At 45.5% G+C, this 26431-nt stretch overlaps 1 protein-coding gene across 1 annotated transcript in view; it reads right to left on the bottom strand.

Annotated features, from left to right (window-relative positions):
* Positions 1-9951: 9951 nt before the first annotated feature.
* The window catches only part of LOC119175618 (protease-associated domain-containing protein 1), a 55766-nt gene continuing 39286 nt past the window's right edge, over positions 9952-26431 (bottom strand). Inside the window, exon 4 of the mRNA XM_037426520.2 lies at positions 9952-10322. Coding sequence (XP_037282417.1) covers positions 10034-10322 — 289 coding nt within the window. The 3' untranslated portion in view covers positions 9952-10033. The remainder of the gene's footprint in view (positions 10323-26431) is intronic.

The following is a 26431-nucleotide window of genomic DNA, read 5'->3' as shown; positions in this document are numbered from 1 at the left end:
TTTATTTTTCCAATATTTATTTTTGTCCTTTCTCTCTAATTTTCTGCCACCAATACTCTAACCGTCTCTTACTTATTTCAATCGCGGGTGTGTGCAGCTTTCCATTGTTGTCCCTAAAACCCAAGGCTTCCTGTAGGTTCGTGCCCAAACGTACACCTGGGTGGATATCTCCACATTCAATCAGAACATGTTCCGCCGTTTCCTTATCTTTCCCGCAGCATGTGCATTGTTCTTCTTCTTTACTGAATCTTGCTTTATAACTACGCGTTCTAAGGCAACCCGATCTCGCTTCAAACAGTAAAGCGCTTCCCCTTGAATTATCGTAAAATGCCTCCCTCCTTATTTCATTTTTGCCCTTTCGGTAGTTACTCAAAGCCGGTTTTTTCTCCATAGCTGCCATCCAGTAAATCCTCTCCGCCTCCCTGACTTTTCCCTTAACGCTCTTTGTTGACATATGGCTCACAATACCAGCCGTATATTTACTAGTGAGTCTTCTAGTTCTTTTTCTCCACTGTGTGTCCACGCTCTTCCTATACAAATAACGGAACACCTTCTCTGCCCATCTACTCTCCTTCATATTTCTTAGCCTTTCTTCGAACCTTATTTTGCTCTGCGCTTCCCTCGCCTCAAAACCTGCCCACCCCATATCGCCCTTTACAGCCTCGTTTGTCGTCTTCCCGTGAGCACCCAACGCGAGGCGTCCCACAGTCCTTTGATTTACATCCATTCCCGATTGCACCTCTGCCCTCATGCACACCACTGAGTTCCCAAAAGTAAGCCCTGGAACCATTACACCCTTCCACAGACCTCGAAGCACCTCATACCTATTGTATCCCCACAACGCTCTGTGCTTCATTATTGCCGCATTCCTCTTTCCTTTTGCTGCCGAGGCTTTTTCCTGTACCTCCATGTATCTATCACTCTCATTTACCCATACTCCAAGGTACTTGTATTCACTTACCCTCGGTATTTCTTGGCCTTGTATGGACACCGTCTGATCACAGGGATCATTGAATACCATCAAACCACACTTCGTTACACTGAATCCTAGTCCAAGAGCTTCACCTTCCCTTCCGCATATATTCGCCAGCTGCTGTATATCATCTCGACTGTCCGCAAATAAGACGATATCGTCCGCATAAAATAAACCTGGAAGCTTCTGCTCAATCATCATGCCGCCCTGTTTGTGTGACAGATTAAAACCAATGTTGCTACCTTCTAGCGCTTTTTCCATACTCACCATGTACAGCATGAATAACAGTGGGGACAAAGGACATCCCTGTCTCAGACCCCTGCTAACCTCAACGTTCTCTTTGCTACGCATTCCTTCCCACTCTATGCAAACTGTATTTTCTCGGTATATCTCCCTCAAAAGCTGTATACAGTCGTCGCCCATGCCCATTCCTTTCAATATATCCCACAAAATTTCCTGATTAACGTTGTCGTATGCCCCAGTGATGTCTAGAAAAGCCACGTACAAGGGCCTATTCTCTATTTTAGATATTTCTATACACTGAGTGAGAACAAACAGGTTATCGTCTAACCGCCTGTCGACTCGAAATCCGTTCTGAAGTTCTCCCAAAATATCGTTATGTTCGGCCCATGTTTCTATTTTCATTTTTACTGCTTGCATCGCCAACCTGTATAGTACCGATGTAATGGTTAGTGGTCTATACGAGCGAATCTTGTCCTTTTCTCCCTTGCCTTTATAGATTAAGTTCATTCTACTTTGTCGCCAACTGTCCGGTATTTGTCCGTCCTTTAAGCTTTTTTCTACTGCTTTTAACAATGCTTCTTTAGTGTTATGTCCTAGTTCGTTAATGAGGCTAACGGGAATCCCATCTAAACCCGCGGCAGTTCGCTTTGGAATTTTTCCTTCGGCCTTTTTCCAGTTGAAATTATCTAGTACTAGCTCTTCCTCTGTTGCTTTCTCCGCCACACTTTTACTCACTGGGGAGATCCCCTGGACGCTCTTTTGAAACGAATCGGCTGTTACCTTTTGGATGTAACCTAGCGCTTCGTACCCTTCCAATTGATTTCCTCCTTCATCTAGAATATGTTGTTGCGTTGTGACAGACTTCCTACCTAGCGCCTTTATGTGGCTCCAAAAAATCCTAGGCGCGGCCTCCTTTTTTTCGTGTATCTCTGTCATCCAGCGTTCACTTTCACCTTTAATTTTTGCCTCTACCAATTTCTGTACAAGGGATTTTTTCTCCAAATATATTTCCCATATTTTTTTGACTTCGTCCTGCGGCCGCTTCTCCTTTTTTGCCTTTCTATGCTCCCGTGATGCTTCGCGTCGCTTCTCGATCGCCTCCCGGATTTCCTTGTTCCACCAACTTTTTGGCTTCCTTTTTCCTTTCCAGCAAACGGTTTTCTTCTCTTTCCCTATCTCCTTCGTCATTAGATGTAACAGCTCCCTATACTCCCAGTCCTTGCCTGGTATTTCGCCTACTTCTTTCTCGACTCTTGCGGCTATATTTATTATTTGTTTGTCATTTAAATACGAGCTGCCAGACTTTGATTCCATGCTCATATTTTTAGTTTCGTATCCCATTTGTAATGTTATTCGTTTATGATCACTACCCAAGCTGTTAATGCCTTCCTCGTCTATCCTCATTTCTGTCAGTTTGTGGTAAATTCCTTCAGTCATGAGACAATAATCAATACTTGATTGCTTGTTTCCGACTTCCCATGTGATCTGGCCGTCACATTTAGGCCCTGTGTTAACTATCTCCAGACTATGTTGCTCGCAAAGATCTAGTAATAACTTCCCATTGGTGTCTGAATATCCGTCAAGGTCATGTATGTGGGCATTCATGTCCCCTAGAAGGATGATTTCGGCCCCATTACCAAATTCCTTAATATCCGCACTCATGCAATCCACTATCTCCTGATTCTTTTCTCTGCAGTTATTCCCCGTCCACAAGTAGGCTACCCCTAGCCACGTTTCCTTTCCACCTACTGTGCCCAGAACCCAGAGGTGCTCTGAACACGTCTGTTTCACTCTAACCCATTTGGCTCCGCGGTGAATTAGCATTCCTACACCCCCACCTTTCCTTTCCGATATGGTCCTGTTACACCCTTCCCAAACATAATTTTTAATATGTGGTGGCTCTTCCAAGTCTCTAAGGTGTGTTTCTGTAACCGCATACACGCCTATCTGTTCTTTGTTTAACTGCTCCTCAATCTCTAACCATTTTGCCTTCTTTCTGCCACCCTGCATGTTTATGTAACTAATTGCAACACGCGCCTTTTTCCTTTTTCTTTTACCTTTTTTCTGGTTTTTCGCAATTCTACCTGTCAAAGCGTCCTCCTGTTTGTTTTCCCTGTTACGAGCTACCCCGGACTCCGAAGGGCCCGTGAGCCCCCCAAAAAAGCTACTGCGCGTCCTGCCAGTCGCCAGCCCACCTCGTGTCCAAGCCTCTTATCGAAATGAATCTTGTCTCTTTGGAATCCACCCCACCTGTGCACTTCCCTGTTTAAATCCACTACCTCGAAACCCTTCTCTCGACTAATTCGCCATATTTCTTTGTTTGCGTCGACTACCGCTCTTTGCAGGTTGATGTTGCGTACTGGTACTTCCGGTACTGTGCATACTACAATTTGCACCTGGGGGGACACGGTGCGCATGTCATCCACCCCTTTCGCCAAGGTCGTCGCTAGTCCTGACGATTCTTTTTTTAGGACGTCATTTAACCCTCCCGCAATTACAACGAGGTTGCGATTGTTAGCTTTAGCTGCGAGTTGTTCACCCGCTTGACTCATTACTGTCCCCAGCGTTTGTCCTGGGAACGTCCCTATCGCAACTCTCTTGTCGCCTTTCACCCTTTCTTTGATTGCTGCTGCGCATCGGACTAAATTTGAGTCACCGGCGATGATGACCTGTTCAGACATTCCTTCTGAAACCTGCACCTGGCTGCTGACTAGGTGACTAGCGTGAGTCACGGCTGCTGGTTTGCTCCCTCCCTCCCTCAAAACTACTTCCCGGTAGCTGGGCCCTGTGGCCAATGTATCTGCCTTTGTCATGCCTGTTTCCCTCATCTCTCCCGCACGGTGGGTCGTCGCCATAATGCTTCCGCCGTCACCTGCGTCTTCGTTCCCCTTCACGACCTTCGATAGGCCCTTCTCGGCTGCCCGGAGCCTTTCCTCCATGGCTGACGTTTTCTCTCGCTCCTTCGCCAATGCATTCTCCAGCTCTGCGATTTTCTCCATGAGCCCACTCTGGACCGCCATCATATTTTTCATTTTCTCCTCGATCTCGCACTGTCTACACTTGGCGTCATCTTCTGCTTTCTCTTCCGCACTAATTTCCACCTTCAACCCTATCCCGCACTCTGAACACTTTACGTTCTTTTTGACCATGGCTAGCTCAGTTTACCGATGCCCACGTGTTATAAAACTGTACTAAAATACACTGGTCTAAGCCAAAAAGAACCACAATAATAAATAATTACGCTACACTTCACAGCACCTGCGCATGCACGTGGTCGGTCTACGCGCAGGCCTCAGCCACGTGGTGGCTGGAGAAAAAAAGACACAGTACAGGATACTAAAAAAAAAAAAACGTACACCGTACTAGACTCAATCAAGCTTTACGCTAGCGCCTTACGTTCTCATAACGCTACATACAGAGGCAAGCTGGAAACATGCAAAAACACTTATCTGTAGCCGTCATTCCGGAGCTCTCCAAAAACACGTCCGACCTCGACGAAGGCGCCTCCCGAAAAGCGTACATACATAGAGGGGACGGTACCGCCATCTAGTGAACACTGCAAGAACTAAACTAGAGGTGGCTACATACAGGCTACAGGGGACGCACAGCCCACGCCCTAAGGAGCTTCGCCCCTATAAAGTTTCTCTGAAAGTTGGGCGCTCATCATGATGGTACGCACGCTGTTCGTGAACTCAAGGTACGCGCGATGAGAACGGTGATAATGCAAGGAAAGACACGTGAGATAGATGTCAATTGCTGTTGTGGGTAAGAAAGAAGCCCCAAATAGACCATTTATTTTTGAAGTGTTGTGTACACACCGCACGATAACTTGGGTGGGTGCTAGTAAATTAAGGTATCCCAACTAATAGCAGTCACAGCGCAAGAACCGCTTAACCTAAAGCACGAGAAGCAGCCTTACCCATGCATCCAGGAACAAACATAGTACATAGTACGCAGAGTAAACCAAATAAAACAGGTATATATATATCAACGTACAGAAGGTCTCATTCACCTCTAACGTCGTAAACAGCGTCGTCTTTCACTTGCGAAACGCACTTCGCTCTGACGAGGACGGCGTCGTCTGCTACAACTTGCTTCACTACCCTTTTACCAAATTGCTGCCACGAAAAAAAAATCCTATATTGCGGCAACCTATTAAATGCGGACAGAGCGCATACATCATAACCGCGCGCGACGCGAGACTCTCAAAAACACGTGCAGAACGCGTGCAGCGTGCGAGCAAAGCAACGCGTTTTCAAGCAGGTTGAATGGGACAGCGGAGAGGCCAACACTCGAGTAACCAGTTTTCTCCCCACATTGACTGACAGCGCCACGCTCCGCAGCGCCTCCCTCGGCGTGGGTCTCCTCTATATAAAGGCACACGTGTTCTCGCGTCTTTGCATGACCAAGTGGGCAATGTACGGGGGAATTCACGGTTAATGATCCCCCGGAGCTTCGCCCACTCATCATTCCCTTCGTGGATATGCTGCAATTTTTTTTTTCAGTTTTCTGTTTACAAAGCCAGATTAGTCGCACGAGAACTTTCCTTCGACGCTGGTTAACCCGTAACGTTTACCCAGTGAAATCGATTAGCTCTGTCAAGCGTGTGTGGTGCGCCACACTGCATTTTTTGTAATAAGCCTTCTGTGGACACATAGTGGGCATGTTTACCACAAAGCACATCAACTTTGCGAATAGCATTGCCATATGTGAAGATATGCACAGTTGCTGTTGTTGAGACTTGGACGCGTCAAAAGAATATTGTTACACTCACGTGAGCTAAAGGTGCCACACTAACTAATGAAGCTTGTTTCTTTCTACATTGTTCATTAAAGTAGATAGTGCCAACCTTCACTATGTTTTATACGTGGCTACGACGACACACTTCGTATCGGGCAGGGCTGTTCTGGCTGCGGTGTGCTTCACGAGCATTGAAAGTCTGTGAGAATTCGCAGAAAAACAGTAATCAAGAAACTTGCAGAGTCTGTTTAGGGTCTGTACCCATTTCGCGGCCTCGACTTGTGCGTATGAATTGAGCTGTGGACCTGACAGGTACGTACCCACATTGTCCTAAACATGTTGTCGAAGCGTAATCGCAAGCGTATTAAGAATGAGTGTCGCCGAGATCGCCCTGGTCGTTCGCATGAGTAACTTCTTCAGCACATTTGTTACATGCAAAGATTAACGATAACAATTCATAGCGGTGTATTTTTATATTACAGATTTGCATATATACCCTAGAGCTTCTTGGTGAACTGGTTGAGTCGTTTCGCAATAGATAACAAATTAAAATCAACATGTGTGAGGTAGACTGTCGCAATGGCGACGACATTCTGCAAATATCGCTGTTACGATACTTCATTTATTTATTAGTTATTTAAGATTCTAAGCTATAAAGCTACTCGTCAATAAGGCTCATATGTTCACTGCAACTTCCTCTATTGCGGCCACCACTTGTAGACATGCGGGAGGCGTCCAGATGCGCCGTGCTCAGAGGCAACTTCCGCACCATTTTCTCCAGTTGTGAGATTACCTATTCGCAAGTTTCGTAGACTTTCACGCCGCCCCGCGGCGCTCCTGGGGTGCGCTTGCTTTTTTAGGGGCGAAGCCCCTTACGCTGTGGGCTGTTTGTCCTGCGTTGTCGTACTAGCCAGTCACATTGCATTGCATGTCAATAAAAACAGTGTCACAGCATATCCACGGAGTGAATCATGATGAGTGGGGTGAAGCGTCTTTCTGTGCTTCCGTGCGCGCACCCGCTTCGCCCCACTCATCATCATTCGCCTCGTGGATATGCTGTCATTTTTTCTTCTTAGAGTCGTTGTCGCGGCCTCCTCAACTGCAGCAGTTGACAAGAAATGACTAAATGTACAAGCTTCTAAAGCAATAGTACGTGCTGCATGCCACAGTGTACAAATGGAGCATTGATAAGGGTCAGCCTTCCCAAGAGATGCAGCGAGGCAAAAAGAATTGATCACGAAGTTGAGATTCGGCAAGTAGCTCACGCCAATGAAAAAGTGCAGTGCGCGCTTTGTCAGCACAAACTACTTCTGGAGCAATGTAGGTAAGAAACTGAGAATATCTGATTAGTGTGCATGCCTTCATTTATTTTTTTAATGATAATTGAGGCATTCATTAAGCAAATAAATCAAAGCTTGCGACAGCGTGTTGCAGTAGCACTAACATTGCTGAGACCTTTAGAAAACATTTACTAAGGGTTTGCTTGAATCAAGCCGCAGTTTATGGTCACCGTTACATCTCACCTTGCGAGAGCCCTGCACCCGTATGCCATCACTTGAACGAGCTCGAGCTGCTCAGTTGGGTTCAGTGTAGTGGGAACGAGCAGCTTAGGCCATGCCATATGCTTTAGAAAAACATAACAGTGAGAGACACACTCGGCGTCTTGTGTTGTGAAAAATATTTAATTGTTTAGTGTTATTCCTGTAAGGAAAATTCATTGGTGAAGCTGTAATTTGTGTTTTCTTATGCAGACCTGCAGATAAGGGAGTCTGCAAGGAAGCGAATGAAGTCATCAGCTGTGCACGCCTTGTGAATTCTTGCCTCTGCAGCCTCACGACAAGAACCTATCATGAATGCAAACCGCAGCGGAACGTGCTCTTGAATCTGTGAGGCGTTCTCAAGGTTTGTATCATTCGAAGATGTGTGTATATGATAATGTCATTACCGTATAGTATTTAGTTATTCTAATGGCACATGGCAAATAAAGGTCTTTTCGGAATTTGTGTGCTGTGATTATTGCATGAAATTTACAAAACAGCTAAGAGCTTCGCATGCAAAACCATCATACATATATAAAATTATAAATACACTCATGATGCGTGGTGTAGGTGAAGCTCCAGGTTTCGTACTCGCAAAAATGCAGCACCTTTAGCAAGGGTTTACATGAACTGTTTTAGGGCTTGCCTGGGCATGCATATGGGCAGTTTGATTGCATGCAGCAATCAACAAATATTATTAGTACAAAATTAATATTACAATAATATATTTATTGCAAAAGCCTTTGAGTTTGCCTGTTTACGAGTAGTTGCTGCATGCACATCGTGACAATGTGCTTGCAGCATGATGAATTGGCTGCTTTGCAACTACAATGGCCCTGAAAACCAGAGTAGCACAATATAAAGCAGCAGCACGGTATTCATGTCCGGACTCTACTCATCAAATGACAAACAACTGCACTAGTGAATATAAGTGAATGGTAGTATTGTGGCACATACCAAGGTTTTTTCTTTTTTTTAAGTGCATCAAAAATATATGCGAGTATCAGCAAATATACGCGAGTATAATACAAAATATACGCGAGTATCAGCAAAGGACGCGAAAGGAAGTAGAGAAAGTTATCGATGGGGTTTTACATGCAAAACCACATGGTGATCCTGAGGCACGCCGTCAGTGGAGGGCAACGTGCGAGCATTGACATGTCACGGTACTCGCCCTCTAGCATTTTAGCTCTATCCCTAAGCGAACGGGAGTGAACGCATGGCGTTTGGGTCAGAACAGAGCATCGTAACCACCACATTACCGTGGCACACACGTAAAACTCCTTTGTGTTGCCGACTGCGAAAAGGGTAGAGCTGTCGCGGAGCAAAAAACACTGAAGTGCAGGCCGCACATGTGCTGAGCGATTCTTATGCTCTCGGTGGGCGCCATATTGACCAACGCTATGTGTGGAATAGAGGGTGGTAGAAACACTTTTGGTTGCATGGCTGAGAAGAGCCTACGCGCCATGACGTCACTACAACAAACCAACATATGTTGACAGCACCTCCTATTGTTTACAAAAATAAAAAAGGTCTATAGGCATTTAGGCACGAATGCCAAAAATAGGCATTTCATAGGCACTATAAAAACCCAATGAACTTTCTTCTTAACCTCTAATTCATGCTCTTATATAAAAGTGGTCGATGTTGTGGAACGCATGGCCACATCATATTTAGCTTTGACACTTAGGCTCATTTGTCGAGTTTATAATTATATGAATCTACTGAATTTTTTGTCATTGTTCACTTGTATATTTCTATCTGTATTTTGAGACATTCTTTCATAGCATGTGCACTATGCATTATTGGCATTTCGAACATTTTGGTTACAGTGCAGTTATGCAATATTGTGATTATCGATGCGCTGACACTATTGCTGTAGAAATGTACTAAATGTGTAGCATGCCGTTATCACTGTTTTTTTGCGTAGTATGCATGTACGTATTCCTTGACCTTTGTACTCCCACTCCTGCTTACAGCCTTCTAAGGCTAGCAGCACTTTACAAATCAATAAATAAATAGGAATGCGAAAAACAAAACAGACATTAGCCCAAAGCCTAGTCTCAAGTCATGACATATATGTGAGAAATATTTACTTGCATAACAGGTTTGGCTGTGGGAAACACGCTTAATTTCTTGTTTGGAGGACAGCATGCCTGAAGCAGTGGATTAAACCAGCAACAGCATTTTGCAAACGTGGTCGTTGATCTTGCAATACGACGCACAATGTAGCTTGTTTTTCCCTTGTCAAATGGCATGCACTATAGCACTCATCTCTTGTAGCTTACTTACAACAATAAGATTGTTTATCTGCTGATGTTGATGACAAAAAACGTAAGCACGAGTCTTGTGTTTTGTGACAACCACCGGGAAACCATCAAGGCTTTCTTCCCTGACCCTTCTGACAATGCCAAAATGAAAGGACAAATAAAAATGAATGCACTATGGGCATGTGGGTCTCGTTAACATGTAGAATTTGCACAAATGTGGCTTTGGTTTCATTAGTGAGCCACCTCTGTGCTTGGGTCCTTTATTGTCATCACCAGACAAGCCACGGTGGCTGACGCAGCCGGTGAGCAGGCACACCGCTAACATTGACGGGGATGTTGATCAGCGCTCTGCGAAGGCCATGTGCCTCCAGGCCCCGGCGAATCATGTAGCCGTCCTTGCCAAGCAAGAACGCTGCTGGTATGCTGCAGTTGCGCCGTGTGCTGTCGTCCATCATATCCACATACTGCTCATCATTGCTCAGGTCACTGTCAGCCACAATGACGGCTAGCGCTCCCTGGCGCCTCACCTCCACACACTTAGTCAGGAATGAGCAACCCCTGCAAAGAAATGCACAATCATTATCAGCAAGGCCTTTCAAGCCCCGTTATTCTCTTCAGGTGCCACCTTCTGGTCCTTCCACTATGTCGTCCTCGAGTTGCATGCTGAGCCTCCATGTTACAGGCAATCTTCAGGGACAGTGGTTAACTAGCATTCACGATTTACAGTGATGTGATCGATCAAAACCATTTTGGCATAGCTTCTGCAGCAGATCAAATTTAAACTCACTGCTACTCCCAACTAAATCTAATGTTATTCCTGATAACTTTCATCAGCAAGGTGAACTGTCATTTCACAAAACACTAGCAGATCTTTTTGACAATTTCTTTGTTAAGCAAATCCTGAAAATAATTTACATAGCAGCAGCTCTTATGCTCTTGCCACTAAAAACATTATCGCAAAATCGTTCTTCGGTTCCACCAACTGCACTGAAGTTTTTTCTTCGATCGGTTCAGCTAAAAATCGTAAGTCGCAAGACACTGATGGTTTTAAAATAGGAACTATAAAGCATGTACTTGACATTATCTGTCCTGTTCTTACTCACATTCATAACCAGATTTTATCGTCTGGCCAATTTCTGAAAGACATGCAAAAAGCTCGAGTACAGCCTCCTTTTAAAAAAGGTGATACAACTGTTCAATTCTATCTAATTATTGCCCAATTTTACTTCTACCGATATTCTCAAAAGGCACTGAGAAGATTATTTATGCTAAAATATTATCATATTATAACGCAGACTGAAAGAGCGAGAAAGAAGAAGAGGTAGGACGCTCTCGAGCGATGGTGATTCGGCAGAGACTGTTGAGCGCTGGCATTTTCAGTGTAAATAAACCCATCACAATCGTAACAATATCAAGACAAAAATAACTTATTAGCTGATCATCAACATGGCTTTAGGAAGCGCCGTTCCACCGAGACTGCTCTTTAAGCTAAAAAATAACAATCTTACAAGCTTTTAATGATAAAAAGTTAATTATGGGAATCTACATCAATTTCTTTGAAGCATTTCATCTTCTGAATTAAAAATACTTACTGAATAAGCTACACGCTTGCGGTATACGTGGTATAGCCTTAGAGCTCTTCGAATCATACTTATTGCATCAAGCACAATATTCAGAGCTAGGAAAATAAAAGTACAGTTTTCAGGCTGTTGATTGATTGATTTGTGGGGTTTAACGTCCCAAAACCACCATATGATTATGAGAGACGCCATAGTGGAGGGCTCCGGAAATTTTGACCACCTGGGGTTCTTTAACGTGCACCCAAATCTGAGCACACGGGCCTCGACATTTCCGCCTCCATCGGAAATGCAGCCGCCGCAGCCGGGATTTGAACCCGCGACCTGCGGGTCAGCAGCCGAGTACCTTAGCCACTAGACCACCGGGGCGGGGCAGTTTTCAGGCTGTAGGAGCCACAGTTATGCAGGGGGGTATCCTTGGGCCACTCCTATTTAAAATTTATGTAAATAACATGCCAAACAGTTCGAAACAGGCAAAATTTATCTAAATTACACAGCAACATTTATTACCACTACATCTGAAACTGAACTTGAGCATCAAGAAAACATAACGCTCAAAGAATTTAAAAAGTGGGCTGAAGCGAACTGTTTGCGAATAAATGCCAGAAACACAAAAGTTATGGTTTATATGCAGAAAGACAAACAATTGCAAAGTCAAATAAAAATAAAGATAGGGGCAGATGATTTAGAAGGTCGGTATTAGAATAATTGTATTATTCATGTATTGTCTAGAATTTCTTTACGCTGTGCCGACTTTCAGCTCAAGTGTCCCAACATGCTTTGTTAGTGTGTTGTGAAGGAGCCAAGCTATGTTAATAAAGAGAGTAATATTGCAGACATGTATGAAATATTGATGCACAGCCCTTTTCTTTGTATGACATTGGCAAGGGCTTTATTCTTGTGTTTCTTATAAAAGCTGCTGGTCACTGGACAGCAGCAGAAACTATGCATCAAGCTTTTCTGAGATGGTTCGAGAAACACCGAGTTCAGACATAACAGTGCTGGTGTATTTCTCTCGTAAGTTACTTTCTGTATATTCATAGTATAACAATTATTATTCATATTATATTATATTAATTGTTGTTTTATAGCCATTCAGCTTAATATTTACACCTCCTTTGTTGCTCTGCGCCACCACCCGCTGCGCAGAGCAACAGAGAATTTGAAAACCCCAATTAACCTTAATTGGTAGCCCCCCGAAACGCGTGCCCGTCTCATACATTCAGGGAACCAGCCAGATGTTGGGGCGGATCTTCAAGGAAAGGGTTCGCATCCCGCACGTGCCTTCATGTACACTGGGCCGCCTCTTCGCCCGCCCGAAAGACCGGCCAAAAATGGACAGGACCCCCAGCGTCGTTTACAAAATTCCGTGTACTTTAAGCATTAATTCAACTAGCTGTGTTACTGTTGAGCGCCCTCTACGAAAACCATGTTGACATGGCGATAAAATGTAGTGATGTTCAATGTATGTGGTTATGCATTTTAATACTATATGCTCTAGAAGCTTGCATTCTGTACATGTAAGGGAGATGGGCCTATAGCATGAAACATCGGACTTAATTCCAGATTTGGGCGAACTTGTGCCCGGTAAACAAAAAGTCGGCTTACAGTAGCAAACTTGCACTAATAGCGGCGAATGCAGTGTCAGCCCTCGGTCAACTGACAAGCGGCGAAGCGTGACACCATTTATACACTCGCCATCGAACAATCTAGAGTTATCGCTAGTGGCAACGTAAATTCCACAATAATCTGAAATGCTCACGAAGTGGGCGTAATCTTAACAAAATGATCTACTGCAGTCATGAAGCTTCTCGAACACTGTAGGCATGGTTTGCGCTGAGAATCGCATACAGCGTAACAGGGTGATAACTAAACTTGAGGAAGGAACGTGGCAATATTCTACCTGTATTTTTTTATACAAATATCGCCTAATTTTAGCGAACAAGTCATACTTTGAGTCTAATAATTCTATTACATATTTGCTGGCTGATTTGAACGTAAACCGCAGTATTCATCTCACTAGGCATAAGGAAGAATGGCATGTCGCAATCAGTATGATGAACAATCATTAAAACACACTGTGGCAATCATACTTAATAAACTTACATAGGCCAATTTCGATCCTCTGTGCAACTCTAATCAAGAAATAAGACTATTTTGTAGGTCGTGCCACAGAGAATACTCACGTTGTGCATGATATCTTTCTTTCTGATTTTCTATCTTTTCTTACCCTAGTGTCGAAACTGCGTTGAACACGTTACTAAAGAGCGTATACATGTGCATATAAAGAACTGTTTATATATACTTGTGTATCGGGTACAAAAATGTAAATAGGGGAAATGCCCATTTTCATTCATAGGCACATACTTTTTGTGTGTGCATTTATAAATCTGTAATGATGAATACAAACTTTGTTTTTTATTTAAAATGTATTTTGTATTGCACATTAGTTTCTTTTTAGTGTGTGTTGCACTTATTTTTTCTCTGCAATGTGCTGCAGTCATTTGCAAAAGTGGGCTAGACCTCTTTCAAGCTGTAGTAGCTTTTAGTCCTGTCTCCTCTCTTTCGAGTGTGAAGAACAAAATAAAAATGATGGATACATTGATTGATTGAAGTCCCACCTTGGAGCAGCCAATCAGTTTTTTGCAGCAGCTATCAGTCCTACATTTTCTAACACAGTTTTTTATGTGAAGCTTGTTGTACTGTGTTTAATTAAATATACATATAGCCACGTGATGTTTTTGGTTTGACGTGATGGAAGTGCGCTTTTATCATTTGTGTTACTGTCTTCACACGCGCCAAAGTAGGTGCCTAGTATGGACACGTGAGAATGACATTATCGCGTCCCATTCAGTTCTTATATTGATAACCGGTGCAAGCTGGAACACTGCTGGGTAAAAACAGTGTGTGGTACCAAGCCCTGAGGTTTCTTTCATGTGACATGCCAACGGGGCAGCTGTGCCTGTCAGATGCTACCGGCGGTGATTTAGCACTCCAAGTTGTGCCCAAATAAAGTGGTTGCCCCAAGACTGCCTTCAAGTTCCTGCTCTAAATGTCACAACATTATACTCACATGGATGCACATTTATTTATAAAATTCCAGAAGATCAAATTAACTTCGAGCTCTTTGTTTTCTTGCATCCTCTTTGGTGTTGTGACAATCAGCCAGCTCACATGTTTCTGTGATACAGTTCATATGTGTAATTGAATGAAGCTTTCTCCAATACTCTAGTTACTGTATGGAAGCACAAATTACATCAATATTCCACGCAATTTTTATTGCGATAGCAATCATATGGACACTCTCGGCTGGATTTTGCTGCCGGCGTCAATGTCACCGTCACTCACCGTATATGTAAACGTATCTATATACATGAAAGTGCAAGAAAGAAAAAAAAAACAACAAAAACACTCTGGCATGCAGAATAGAACGTGGGACCTCTGTGTCGTGAAAGCGAGGCGTTAACTACTGAGCCACCCGAAGCACGTCCTTCACCATTCAAACGGCTAGGTATTTATATCTGCCACTCACCGCTGCTCACAAGCATTTTGGGGGGAATTGCGTTTTCAGCATTACCAGCAAGATGGTGCAATGAGCGCGCGTCGCCACATTGCGCGGTGGCACCCGCTCTAATCTACTACGCGTACTTTGCCCTACTTAGAGAAAGGAATGGATGCTCCCTCATACGCTCTTATCTTGCGGAGGAGGGGAGAATCGTATGTCTTGGCTGCCTTCAGAACAATTCAGCTGTAGTTACCGAATGCACAAAGGTCACTGCAATCATTGTAGCCTCCGTTTGCAAAAAGTGCACGCTTTTCAGACACAGCGATGTAACAAATGAGACGCTTATTCCTGTGAATCCGCACCTGTGAGTACGTTTCGTGCGTCATTTGTGTGTGAGAAACGCGGGGCACTTTTCTTTCTGCTTTCCATTTTGTGCGTGACCTTTCAATTAGCTGCTATCGCATTCATTGCTTCGACTTTGCGGCAAACCTGTGACATTTTTTTCCTGTCCAAGAAACAGCTATGTTGTATGCTGCTGTCTCGCATGTTTAAAAAGATTGTTAGGCTGCTGTTTGTCAGTTAGCAACTTAATGGGTTTTATAAAAATTGGTCCTTGGCAACCAAACTATTTGACCATGTCTCGCAAAATTTCTGGTAATGGGAAAAATAAGGAATGCGAGTGCATGTTCTCAGCCACCTTTCACAGGCCTTTGCCGCAGATGAAATTCTGAATCTTGATCGTAGTAACATGCATTAAAACATGCACTCTGCATGAATGACCTCATTTTGATAATCTTTATAAAAAAACTAAACAAAAAAGTCGCCTGTTCAGTAGTTTTTTGCAATAAATCAAGTAAAAAATTACCATCCTGTAAGTAGCTGTGATTTTATTAGGTATTATTTTTGGTTTTAATAAACTATCTAGCATTAGATAAGTAAACTGAATTCACGCAGTGTGGGGTAGTTCACAATGCTTGTCGGGGGTGCACTCAGTCCTTTTGGCAGGAAACATTAACGTAGACCTGTACAACTTAAGAAGGCTAAGTCAAAATTAGATGAACTCTATATCGACATCCTCAAGGCGACGAGATCCTCAGTTCTTTAGTCACAAAGGCTGCTGTGCTTCAGTCATCAGCATGACGCCTTTTATGTCTTGCTAACTTGTACCTACATAAACTGCTGGAAGAAGCCTTGTGCATATAAATTTTAAAACAGCACAGACACAAAATTTTGGATGCGAGATAATGAATGAGACAGATTTATTTAGAGACTTACACAACAGCTACAAAATATCAAGGGCAAACATAGCTTAGAACATATTTGAAATCAATTGCTTTTGTTTAGCAGATTGAATGAAATGGTGTGCGCGGTTTGGTGTGCTATAAAAAAAGGCGGTCAGTGCAATAAAGATGTGAATTGTAAGTTCAGCGCTTGCATGTGTAATGTGTTTCAGTGTCCTCATTCTTTTTGCGCTATTTTTCCCCAGCTAAAAATAACTTTTATGCACTCTTGCAAACGAAGTTTCCAGTCGGGATAAATCAATCATAAGTTACCTATTGCAACAAAAAAAGCACGGTGCAAAATTTTTGTGTCAGTGCTCCCTTCAAATTTCATTTACCAGTCATTTAATGGAATGGAAGTGTACATTTAAAGGGCTTCTTGTTGTTCCTTGGACTGTAAAACACCCCAAAATAGAAACATGGACTGAAGAAATGACGACAGTGTAGTGTTGTTGTATTTTGTTATATTATTCCTAGGTGGTATCACTTACCCTCACACACTAACAGACGGCGCCACTAAGGGGTTACATGTGTATATATATATATATGGTATCAATAAACATGGCAGGGCAGTCAGTCGCCGGCCCAGCCCAAGGTCGCGACGTCATATCGATACTCTCGACATGGTGTCAGAAGTGGGATTTGCATCATAGTAAAAATGCCTCTGGGCGAGAACAAGGACAGGGAGCTACCTGGGGCAACCGGCGGGAAAGCCATGGTGGCCATGATCGCTGGGCCTAACTTGCAACCGCCACCCCATTTCGTCTTCGAGAACCCAGCGGCTTGGCAAAGCAGTTCGACGACTACAGTCAGCAGTTCGATGACTACAGTTTTGGAACAGGTCTTCATGCGGTGGACGATGAAGTTCGCGTCAGAACGCTGCTATACTGCATGGGCACTAGGTCACGGGACATCTTGTGTTCATTGCAAGTACGGGACGAAGACTTTTCAAAGTACAGCGTCATCGTTGGCAAGCTGGACAGTTACTTCTTACACCCCGTCAACGAGCTGTACGAGAACGCACGGTTCCACCGATGTGTTCAACAGGCAGGGGAGACAGCTGACGCATTCTTCACGGCACTGGGAAACATGGTGAAACGATGCAATACTCTTCACGGGACATCAAGGAGCGACTGGTCCGCGACCGTTTTATCGTTGGCCTTCGTGACACGAAGCTATCCGACAAGCTCTGCCGCAATCCTAAGCTTACGTTAGAAGAGGCGCACATTTGTGTCCGTCAAGCGGAAGACGCAGAGAAGGAAAGGGCAAATTTTTCAGCAGCATGTTCGCCAGCAGTGATAACGCATCACGATTCAATAAACGTGGACACGGTGGCGAAAGTCATGCAGAACCGCCCACAGCAGCGAGAGACGCGCAACGCAGCTGCCCCATGGATGCATGTTTCTTCGCCTTGTGGATTTTGTGGCCGGTCCTTACACTTGCGATCAGAATGTCCCGCACGCCGAGCAACCTGCAACCAATGCGGAAGAAAGCACCATTTCGCAGTGGTTTGCCGGGCTAGCAAGCAACTTTCCGTCGTGGAATTGGGTGCTGTCGGTTCGAACAGCGAAGAGCGGGCCAAGTTCGTGGATGTAAAAGTGGATGGAATGCCTCTACGCTTCAAAGTTGATAGCGGCTCCGAGGTCACAGTCGTCCCAAGTACTTTTTCTGGAATTCCGCCATATCTTGAGCCACCGGAAGGGGAGCTTTCAGGACCGGCGGGACAACCGCTGGACATGCTGGGAACATTTACCGCCACTCTGCAATGGAAGAACAAGTCCTCAACGCAACGACTTTACGTACTTCGGTCACAAGCCGTGCCACTTCTGGGATTTCCTGCTATCCAAGAGCTGGGTGTGGTGAAGTTCGTGGGCCTGGTGGTCGAGACGCAAGGCAACCAGGCGGCATCAGACAAGCTGTTCAGTGGCTTGGGCGAGCTGCAAGAAGCGTGCAGTATACGCCTAAAACCAGATGCTGTCCCCTATTCGCTGCTGGTCCCAAGGCATGTGCCCATCCCTTTACGCGGTGACTTGAAGGCGGAGCTGGACAGACTTGAAGCGGAGGGCGTGAACAGACGCGTGACAAAGCCTACACCATGGTGTGCCGGTATGATCGTCGTACCAAAGGCATCCGGTTCATACCGCATCTGCGTCGACCTCAACAAGTTGAACCAGGTAGTGTTGCGTGAGTGCCATATCTTGCCCACCGTAGACCAAGTTTTGGGACTACTGGGTAATGCTCAGGTGTGCTCGAAGCTTGACGCTACATCAAGTTTTCATCAAATAAAACTGGCAGAAGAATCTGAAGAATTAACAACACTTATAACGCAATTCGGACGTTATTGCTACCGCCGACTGCCATTCGGGATAACGTCCGCCCCCGAATACTTTCAGCGCCAAATGAGTTACATTCTCGAGGGTCAAGACGGCGTCGTAAACATGATTGACGACGTTTTGGTTTTCGGCCGCGACCGTGCAAAACATGACAGCCAGCTCCAATCAGTGCTGGCTCGACTGAGAAACGCCAGGCTGACACTGAACAAGTCGAAATATCGATTCGGCGTCACAAGTGTCAAGTTCCTCAGCGTAGTTATCTGCAGCAGCGGTAGTTCGCCGGACCCAAACAAGCTTGCCGCTGTCAAGAGCATGGAACCTCCTGTCGACGTCGGTGGCGTCCGCAGACTATTTGGCATGGTAAACCACATGGGACGGTTCTTACCCCATCTGTCAGAGGTGACGGCACCCATTCGAGGACTGCTCAACAAAAGAAGTGACTGAGCGTGGGGACTGGCCCAGCAGGTCGCCTTCCAAAAGTTCAGACATGATGTCGTCCAACATCTGTATGGCTAACTACTACCCACTGTACCCAACCATCATATCCGCAGATTCCAGTTCGTTTGGCTTAGGTGCTATTTTGCTACAAGACCAACCGAGCGAAGAGCGCAAAGCCGTAGCCTGCTCATAGCGCTCCCTCACACCAACAGAGCAAAGGTACAGCCAAACGGAAAAGGAGGGCTTGGCAGTTGCATGGGCTGTCAAGCGATTTGACGAGTATGTCCGGGGCCTCTACTTTACCATCGAGACCGATCACTTACCACTCACGTCCTTACTTGGTTCCATGGATGTCGATGCTTTACCACCAAGGATCCAAAGGATTCAACTGAAACTCATGAGGTACCAGTACATAGTATTGTACGTTCAAGGGAAGCTGCTGGCAATGGCTGATACCCTTTCAAGAGCCCCCGTCACATCAGCGTCTCCAGCAGAAGAAAACCAAGTGGAGTTGTACGTCAGCGAGGTCGTCAGCAACATCGCGGAAGGCGCACCAGTTAGCCTTAAAGCGGTTCGTCAGTACCAGATGATGGATAGCGAGTGCGTTACCCTCGTGAGGTACTGCAGGCAAGATTGGCCTTGAAAAAACAAAGTGCCATCAAACCTCTCGATGTATTGGAAGTACCAAGGGGAACTGACCGTGTCCAATGGACTGCTACTTAAAGGAGGGCATCTGATGATTCCGGAGGCTCTGCAGAGGGGCGTCTTGGATTCACTTCACGAGGGTCATCAAGGTGTGAACCGATGCAAGGCCAGTGCACGTGATGCTGTTTGGTGGCCTCATATAGGCAAACATATCGTATCTATGGTGAAAACATGTGAATGTTGTGCAACTATCAGAGTCCAGCGTGCCGAGCCTCTCCTGCCAACACCTTCAATGGAGTACCCATGGCAACAAGTGGGTGCAGATTTATTCCACTTGGAGGGACAAAATTTTCTGCTGCTCGTGGACTACTATTCACGCTATCCAGAGGTTATCACGCTATGCAACACTTCCAGCCAAGCAAGCGGTGATATTGGCTATCAAGAGTGTCATGGCTCGATTCAGCATACCGGAAGTGCTTTGAAGTGATAATGGCCCCCAGTTCTTGTCACACGAGTTCTCAAGTTTTGCCCCGAGCTATAGGTTTAGACACATCACTAGCAGTCCTGGTTATCCTCAATCGAATGGTGCAGTGAAAAGGGCTGTTAAGACTGTGAAGGATCTTTTTCGCAAAAGCAACGACCGGTTCCTGGCACTGCTGGCGTATCGTGACACACCAGGGGTCACAGGGTACAGCCCGTCCCAACTTCTCATGGGGCGACGGTTACAAACACGCAATCCCAGGGACTCGGCCAAGCTGTCACCAGACCTACCACGACCAGACGTCGTCTTCCAAAAGGACGCCGCGGCTAAGAAAAGGCGAACTCGGGACTTTTACTGTTGGCATGGGGTGAGAGAGCTCCCGGACCTCTCCTCAGGAGACGATGTGTGGGTAACTGAAGTGGAGTGCCGGGCCCAAGTTCTTAGCCGGGGCCAGCCTCCACGATTCTACATCGTGGAAACTACCAGCAGAGCTATACAACGAAACCGACAGCATCTCGTGCATTATTCCCCAGATCTCAATGTGTCAACCCCGGTCTCTCTTCCGAGCCCGGGCCCAAACCAGGAGCAAAGACTCGACCAGGAGGAACCATCACATGGCCAGCAGCACGATACGAGTACCGGCGCAGACCCTGACAGCATACCCCACCAGGTTACCAGGTCCGGGAGGTGTGTGGTCCCACCCAAAAGACTGAATTTGTAGATGTTGGAGAGAGATGCAGTGTTGTTGTATTTCGTTATATTGATCCTAGGTGACGTCACTTACCCTAACACACTAACAGACGGCGCCACTAAGGGGTTACAGGTGTATATATATATATATATGGTATCAATAACCATGGCAGGGCAGTCAGTCGCCGGCCCAGCCCAACGTCGTCATATCGATACTCTTGACAGACAGGGCGCTGTCCTTGTCTCTATTTTTGCGCTGTTTTTATATCCTAACTTTCGCTTCTAGAGCTGGTTGTTCTTTGTTAGACACAATATCAATGAGACCCAACAGACAATCTTGCCAAAGAAAGTATAGGGGGGTGTTATTAGAAGTAATTGGAATGTAAATGTGAATAAAGAAAAGTGGACAAAAAGATTACTTGCCGTCAGCAGGGACCTAACCTACAACCTTCGAATAACGCGTCCGATCCTCCATCAAATGGGCTACCACAGCGGCTATCCCCCGTCTCCTTAAAGGGGTATATTGTGCACTAAATGTGGGAGCGTCAGTCAGAGCTGCCAGTAGCCATGACAGCGAGTGTGGCACACTCTTTATCTGCCTGTTTGTCATCGCGTAGTACGTGAACTTATAGCTGACAGCTGACCAATAATTCCTCATATACTACCAGAAGGAACCAAGTGCACCAGCACAAGACCCTTGCTATGAATGAAGGAAAGGAGTGAACATTTAAGGACTAAATGTTCTTTCTTTGACCCAATATTTCTATGTGCATGCTGCAACAAGGAGAAAGAGGACAGTGCAGACGTGCATTTGCACGCTTTATGCTGAAGGTAGTAACAAGAAGGAAGACGAACTTTCGAGTGCATGGTAAATAAAATGACCGACCAGCTGCTGCTTTCTCTACCTGTTCAATACGACTTTTGTCTTCGCATCGCGACACTGGTGGAGGTGCTTGCACCCTGATGCAGGAAAGCCTTGTTTGGGACTGTACACCCAGTACGGAACCCCAACTTCTCGTTACGACTTTAGTACACCGATTCAGCCGGCACCCGCTAGGCCCAAGTCCGGAGCACTTGACTGTGACCACCATGGTGGCTCCTACAACGAATATCCATCCATCCTGCCCGGACAGGTCATCCTTCCCAGGCACCTTCCAGGCAACTTTTGAGTGTCCTCGTGTTTTTGATGGAGAAGCGTATCAGGATGTCGAGGACTGGCTCGACCACTTGAAAGCGGTAGTAAATCCCTGGAGTCCACAAGAGAAACTTGGCCGTGCCTACTTCACGGCGAAAAATAGGGCTTTCACATGGTACGAGAACAGGGAGGCTACTTTCCAAACATGGGACAATTTTCGACCAAAGCATCTTAAGACGTTTCTGAGCGTGAACCGGCGGGATTACGCACAACAGCTGAATGAAGCCCGCGTGCAAAATCCGAACGAAACCGTCGCCATGTTGCAGAGGATTTGGCTCATCTATTTCGCCGCGCTGACCATGACATGCCCTAGCCAAGGAAAGTTCATCATCTAATGTGGAGAGTTGCGGAACCACTCTTCGCCGGCCTTGTATGAATTCTGCCAACAACAGTAGCTGAATTTATCGAAAAGACGACTGTCATCGAGGGGTCACTTTGGCAACGATGCCGCCACTTTGACCGCCTGGCTGACCACACACTAGTATGTGCCGCCGTTTAGGACACTGCCGTTTTCTAAACCTGTCTACAACAAATTATTAGGCCAACCTTAGGAGAAGAACTGTCTACCGAAACTCCAGTCACTTCTGCACATAAGCGCATCAGCCAGGGGGCAAAGGGGGCGTGAGCACCCCCTTAGGTAAATGTAGGGGGGGGGGGGGGCTGAGCCGCCCCCACTTTTGATAGTGGTCACTCTTGCTGCATGCTGGGAAAACCAATAAGTGAGGTGAAGTTTTCCGTCACAACAGTAATCACTCAAATGTGCTCTTATGGGAGAAAAATGTTGCAAAGCAATGTTACAACATAGTGAAATTTCGCCAACATTCCCTCTGTGATGATTTTCCTTGTGGGCTCTTCGTGGTGCAAGCTACCTATGCGACGCCTTTGCGTCTTGTGCTGTAGTATTGCAGAGAAGACAAGCGCTGAAAAAGGGCCCTATAATATCACATCACTTCTTCATGCTTTTATTCTGCTGTTACTTGTTGATGAAGTTATGAATGGGATTGAGCAAACATTTTAAAGACCGGTCAAAGCATTTGGAGCTTCTGAAACAGACAGACAGACAGCAAACTTTAATAGAACCAGAAGAGTTACTGCAGGACCCTCTAACGAGGGGCCATTGTAACTGCTGTCCGTGCCCACTTAGAGGACAGAACACCATGACGCTCCGCCCATTCCTGGGCCCTCTCGACTGCCTGGATTTGCCTGCTGAGTTCCGTGCTTCTTATGGCCTCCTCGAATTCAGCTTTGCTTGAGAGAAGGTTGTTAAGCAACGTGGGACATCGCCAGAGCATGTGAGCCATAGAGCAGAAGGTTTCAATGGAGTCAGGGCAGCTACGGTCAACATCCGCGTATATTTTCTTCAAAAAGGATATATTGTCACCGCTACTCGGTCAAAACTGTTGCAAGTCGATGAGTGTGACGAATTGTTTTGGACGCGGAAATCAGGCTAAGTGTGCCATTCCTCAGCCTGTTAACGAGTGACTGAACTTGGTGGTATCTAAGAAAGCGAGTGGTAACACCTCAGTGTATGCAAATTCATATTGAAGTGCGAGAGCGTCTATATGTTCTCTCTTGACATATATATATATATATATATGTCAACCTCTGAGCCGTCATAGCTCAGTGGTTGGCGCATCGAACGCATTATTCGAAGATCGTAGGTTCGATTCCTCCTCATGGCAAGTTATTTTTTCACCCACTTTTTTTATTCTTATTTATATTATTTTGGTTCTAATAACTTCCCCTATACATTCTTTGGCATCATTGTCTGTTAGATCTCATTATTATTGTGTCAAAACAAGTAAAGCGAGCCCATAGGTATACACTTCTTTCCCTTATATTATATTATATTATATTATATATATATATATATATATATATATATATATATATATATACACACCCCGGCGGACGAGTGAGGTTGGTTTGTTTCTCCTCCCCCTCCCGAAAAAGTTGGTACGCCACTGCTTCTGTAGCGGTAATCGCGCACCAAGAGCTGTGGCAAGCCTTTCCATCACCCGCACCACCTCCTGAGCCATGCTCCTTGACATATGCCGATGTTGTCCGCTATCTACCTTCCCAAGAGGAAGCGGCCTTTCAGCCACAGCCTGTTACCTTGCCTTGGTGCCAACAGGAGCCTGTTCAGTGACTGCCAGTTTTCCGAACCGACGCACTGCCAACTGTCAACTCCTTTGTTTCCACTGCGGCAAACCAGGCCACATCTCTGTTACTACCATCATAGCAATGCCGGATTTGGCAACTTTTCTCGTCACGCTTTTTTTCACTTGCAAAATCCTCGTGACTACGGCGGTGATCATCTGCCGACCAGCCAAGCTTTTTCACAACATCATCGCTGGCGATCTCCTCACCTCCACGAAGTCACACTTGCCCGAACTGCCAAGTTTACGCTGAATCCGTCAAAAAACGCTCCCCTGTCCCGTGACAGGGTAACTAACTGCCGCAACCTCAAGGGGCAAGGTTGCGAACTGCCGAGGCGCCACGAAGACCCCCTTGCCCCTACAGAAAGAAGATATGCTGACGAAGACGACCACGAGTACTAACGCCGGCAAGGTTGTACATGCCGACCTGAGGGTTATCATAGACGACACTACATAACAGCACTGGTTGACACTGGTGCTGACTTTTAGATTATGCGACAAGATTATGATTGGTGTTGTTTCTTGGCGCAAGGGCCAGTTGATGACCAAAGAGCGCCAGTACATGGTGAGGAATGTGAACATTCGATATGTTAGGTGGCTATCGAGCGGCCTAAAGTTCCTCACTATAAAGGCGGGTAAAACATAGGTAGTAAAATCATGAGTGTGACATGTAATGTGTGTAGTAAAAATGAGCGGCAAAAGGTTGTCATAAATTAAATGTTTTGAGGCGGCGGTACGAGCATGGATGTCTCATTAAACGCCTTTGTTTTTTTTTAAGACAAGTGCTTCTTGTGATACATCTTGTGATACATCAGTGCCGCCAAATGATAGTGATGAGGACGACACGGAAAGTGACAACACGGGTGATCCAGGTCTGGCAGTGGCCGAAGCTGCGCATTGCGTCAGCGTCATGCGGGTATTTGCTGAGAAGAGGGGGCTGGCCGAAAAGCTGGCTCACAGCATAAGTGAGTTTCAGGCTGCTGTCGTTGCTGCTAGGTCGCCGCGTCGTCAAATGAAGATTACAGGCTTTGTCACGCTTTGTACTGCACGTTTTTGTTCTTTCATCGCACTCCCTGAAGGTTTTTTTTTGTGACAGGTAAGTGAGCGACCTGACGCTACTTCGGTTAAGCAGTACTACCGTTTAGTACGTACTTTTTCCAAGCTCCGGCCAACTACGGTTTAACGAGGTTTCACTGTATCAGTAGCGTTTTCAAGGACAGATGCAGCAAGCTGGTCCGCCAATACCCAGCAGACTATGACGTGCTGGTTCAATGTGTAGATTGTGCATAAGAGTGAGTAAAGTGGGACAAGGACAGGATTTTTGTGTTTTTTTTCCCCGGTTTTCAACAGTTTTACCACACTCAGGGAGTCGCTATATATTACTGCTTTTTGTAGTTGCAATTCCTTGATGCGTTTGACTGCCGCAAGCATTGCATAGGCTTCTGCAGTAAAGATGCTTGTATTGGGATGCAGAGCACCCGAATCCGAAAAGGATGGGCCGATTGCAGAGTAGGACACAGAAGTGCGAGTTTGGGAGGCATCAGTATAGAATTCTGAACAAGTCTATTTGCGCTGCAATTCGTGAAAATATGTACATATATGTGCAATAGGCCCATGTTTTGTTACTTTTGCGACAAGATTACTCATTATGCGACAAGAGCTCGCCAACCACCTTAGAAAGGTCAAGACGCCGTGAAATGGGCCGAGCATAAGGAGTGCTGGTGGGCAGCTAATGACGCCAACAGGTAAATGCACCGCTCGGCTCCTAATCGGCGATTCCACCTTCATCACAACTTTTGCGCCACCATTGAACAACAACTGCAGCGTTTAAACGTGGTCGATGATGTGATGCTCCCACCGAGATTCTGCTGCCTTGTGTCTGTGTTATGTGAACGGCCAAACCATAAAGAGCTGATAGTAGAGCGAACAGTCACGCTATTGCTTACGCAAGGTGTTTCCATCGCGAGAGGCATTCTGGCACTAACCGCCGTATTCATGAACCAATCTTAACTTATGGCGGTAAGGCTACTTACGAAAGGGCAAGAAAAGTATAAGAAAAGTACAAGGTGCCTTTCAAAAACCTCCTTTATCCTGTCACAAGGGCGCCTTATGAAAGGCGCCCTTAACTCGACAAGTATAGCCCCTGGGTGCGAGGTAGGTAAATTTTTACTACAAAATAATTTCACTACAAAAGCCTCAAGGTAGGTCATAGGCTACCTTAACCGAGCCTTATTCAAGTACGAGGAAAGTTTCGCGATAAGTACAAGGTAAGTTCTGGAAACGCCTTAAGGGTGGACTTATGCCTAAGGTTGACTTAAGTCATGAGGATACGGTTAAGTTAGGTTTATGAATACAAGGGTAACT

The sequence above is a fragment of the Rhipicephalus microplus genome, chromosome X (genome assembly GCF_043290135.1).
Source record: "Rhipicephalus microplus isolate Deutch F79 chromosome X, USDA_Rmic, whole genome shotgun sequence".
NCBI lineage: Eukaryota > Metazoa > Arthropoda > Arachnida > Ixodida > Ixodidae > Rhipicephalus > Rhipicephalus microplus.
This window is presented reverse-complemented; position numbering and strand designations above follow the sequence as displayed.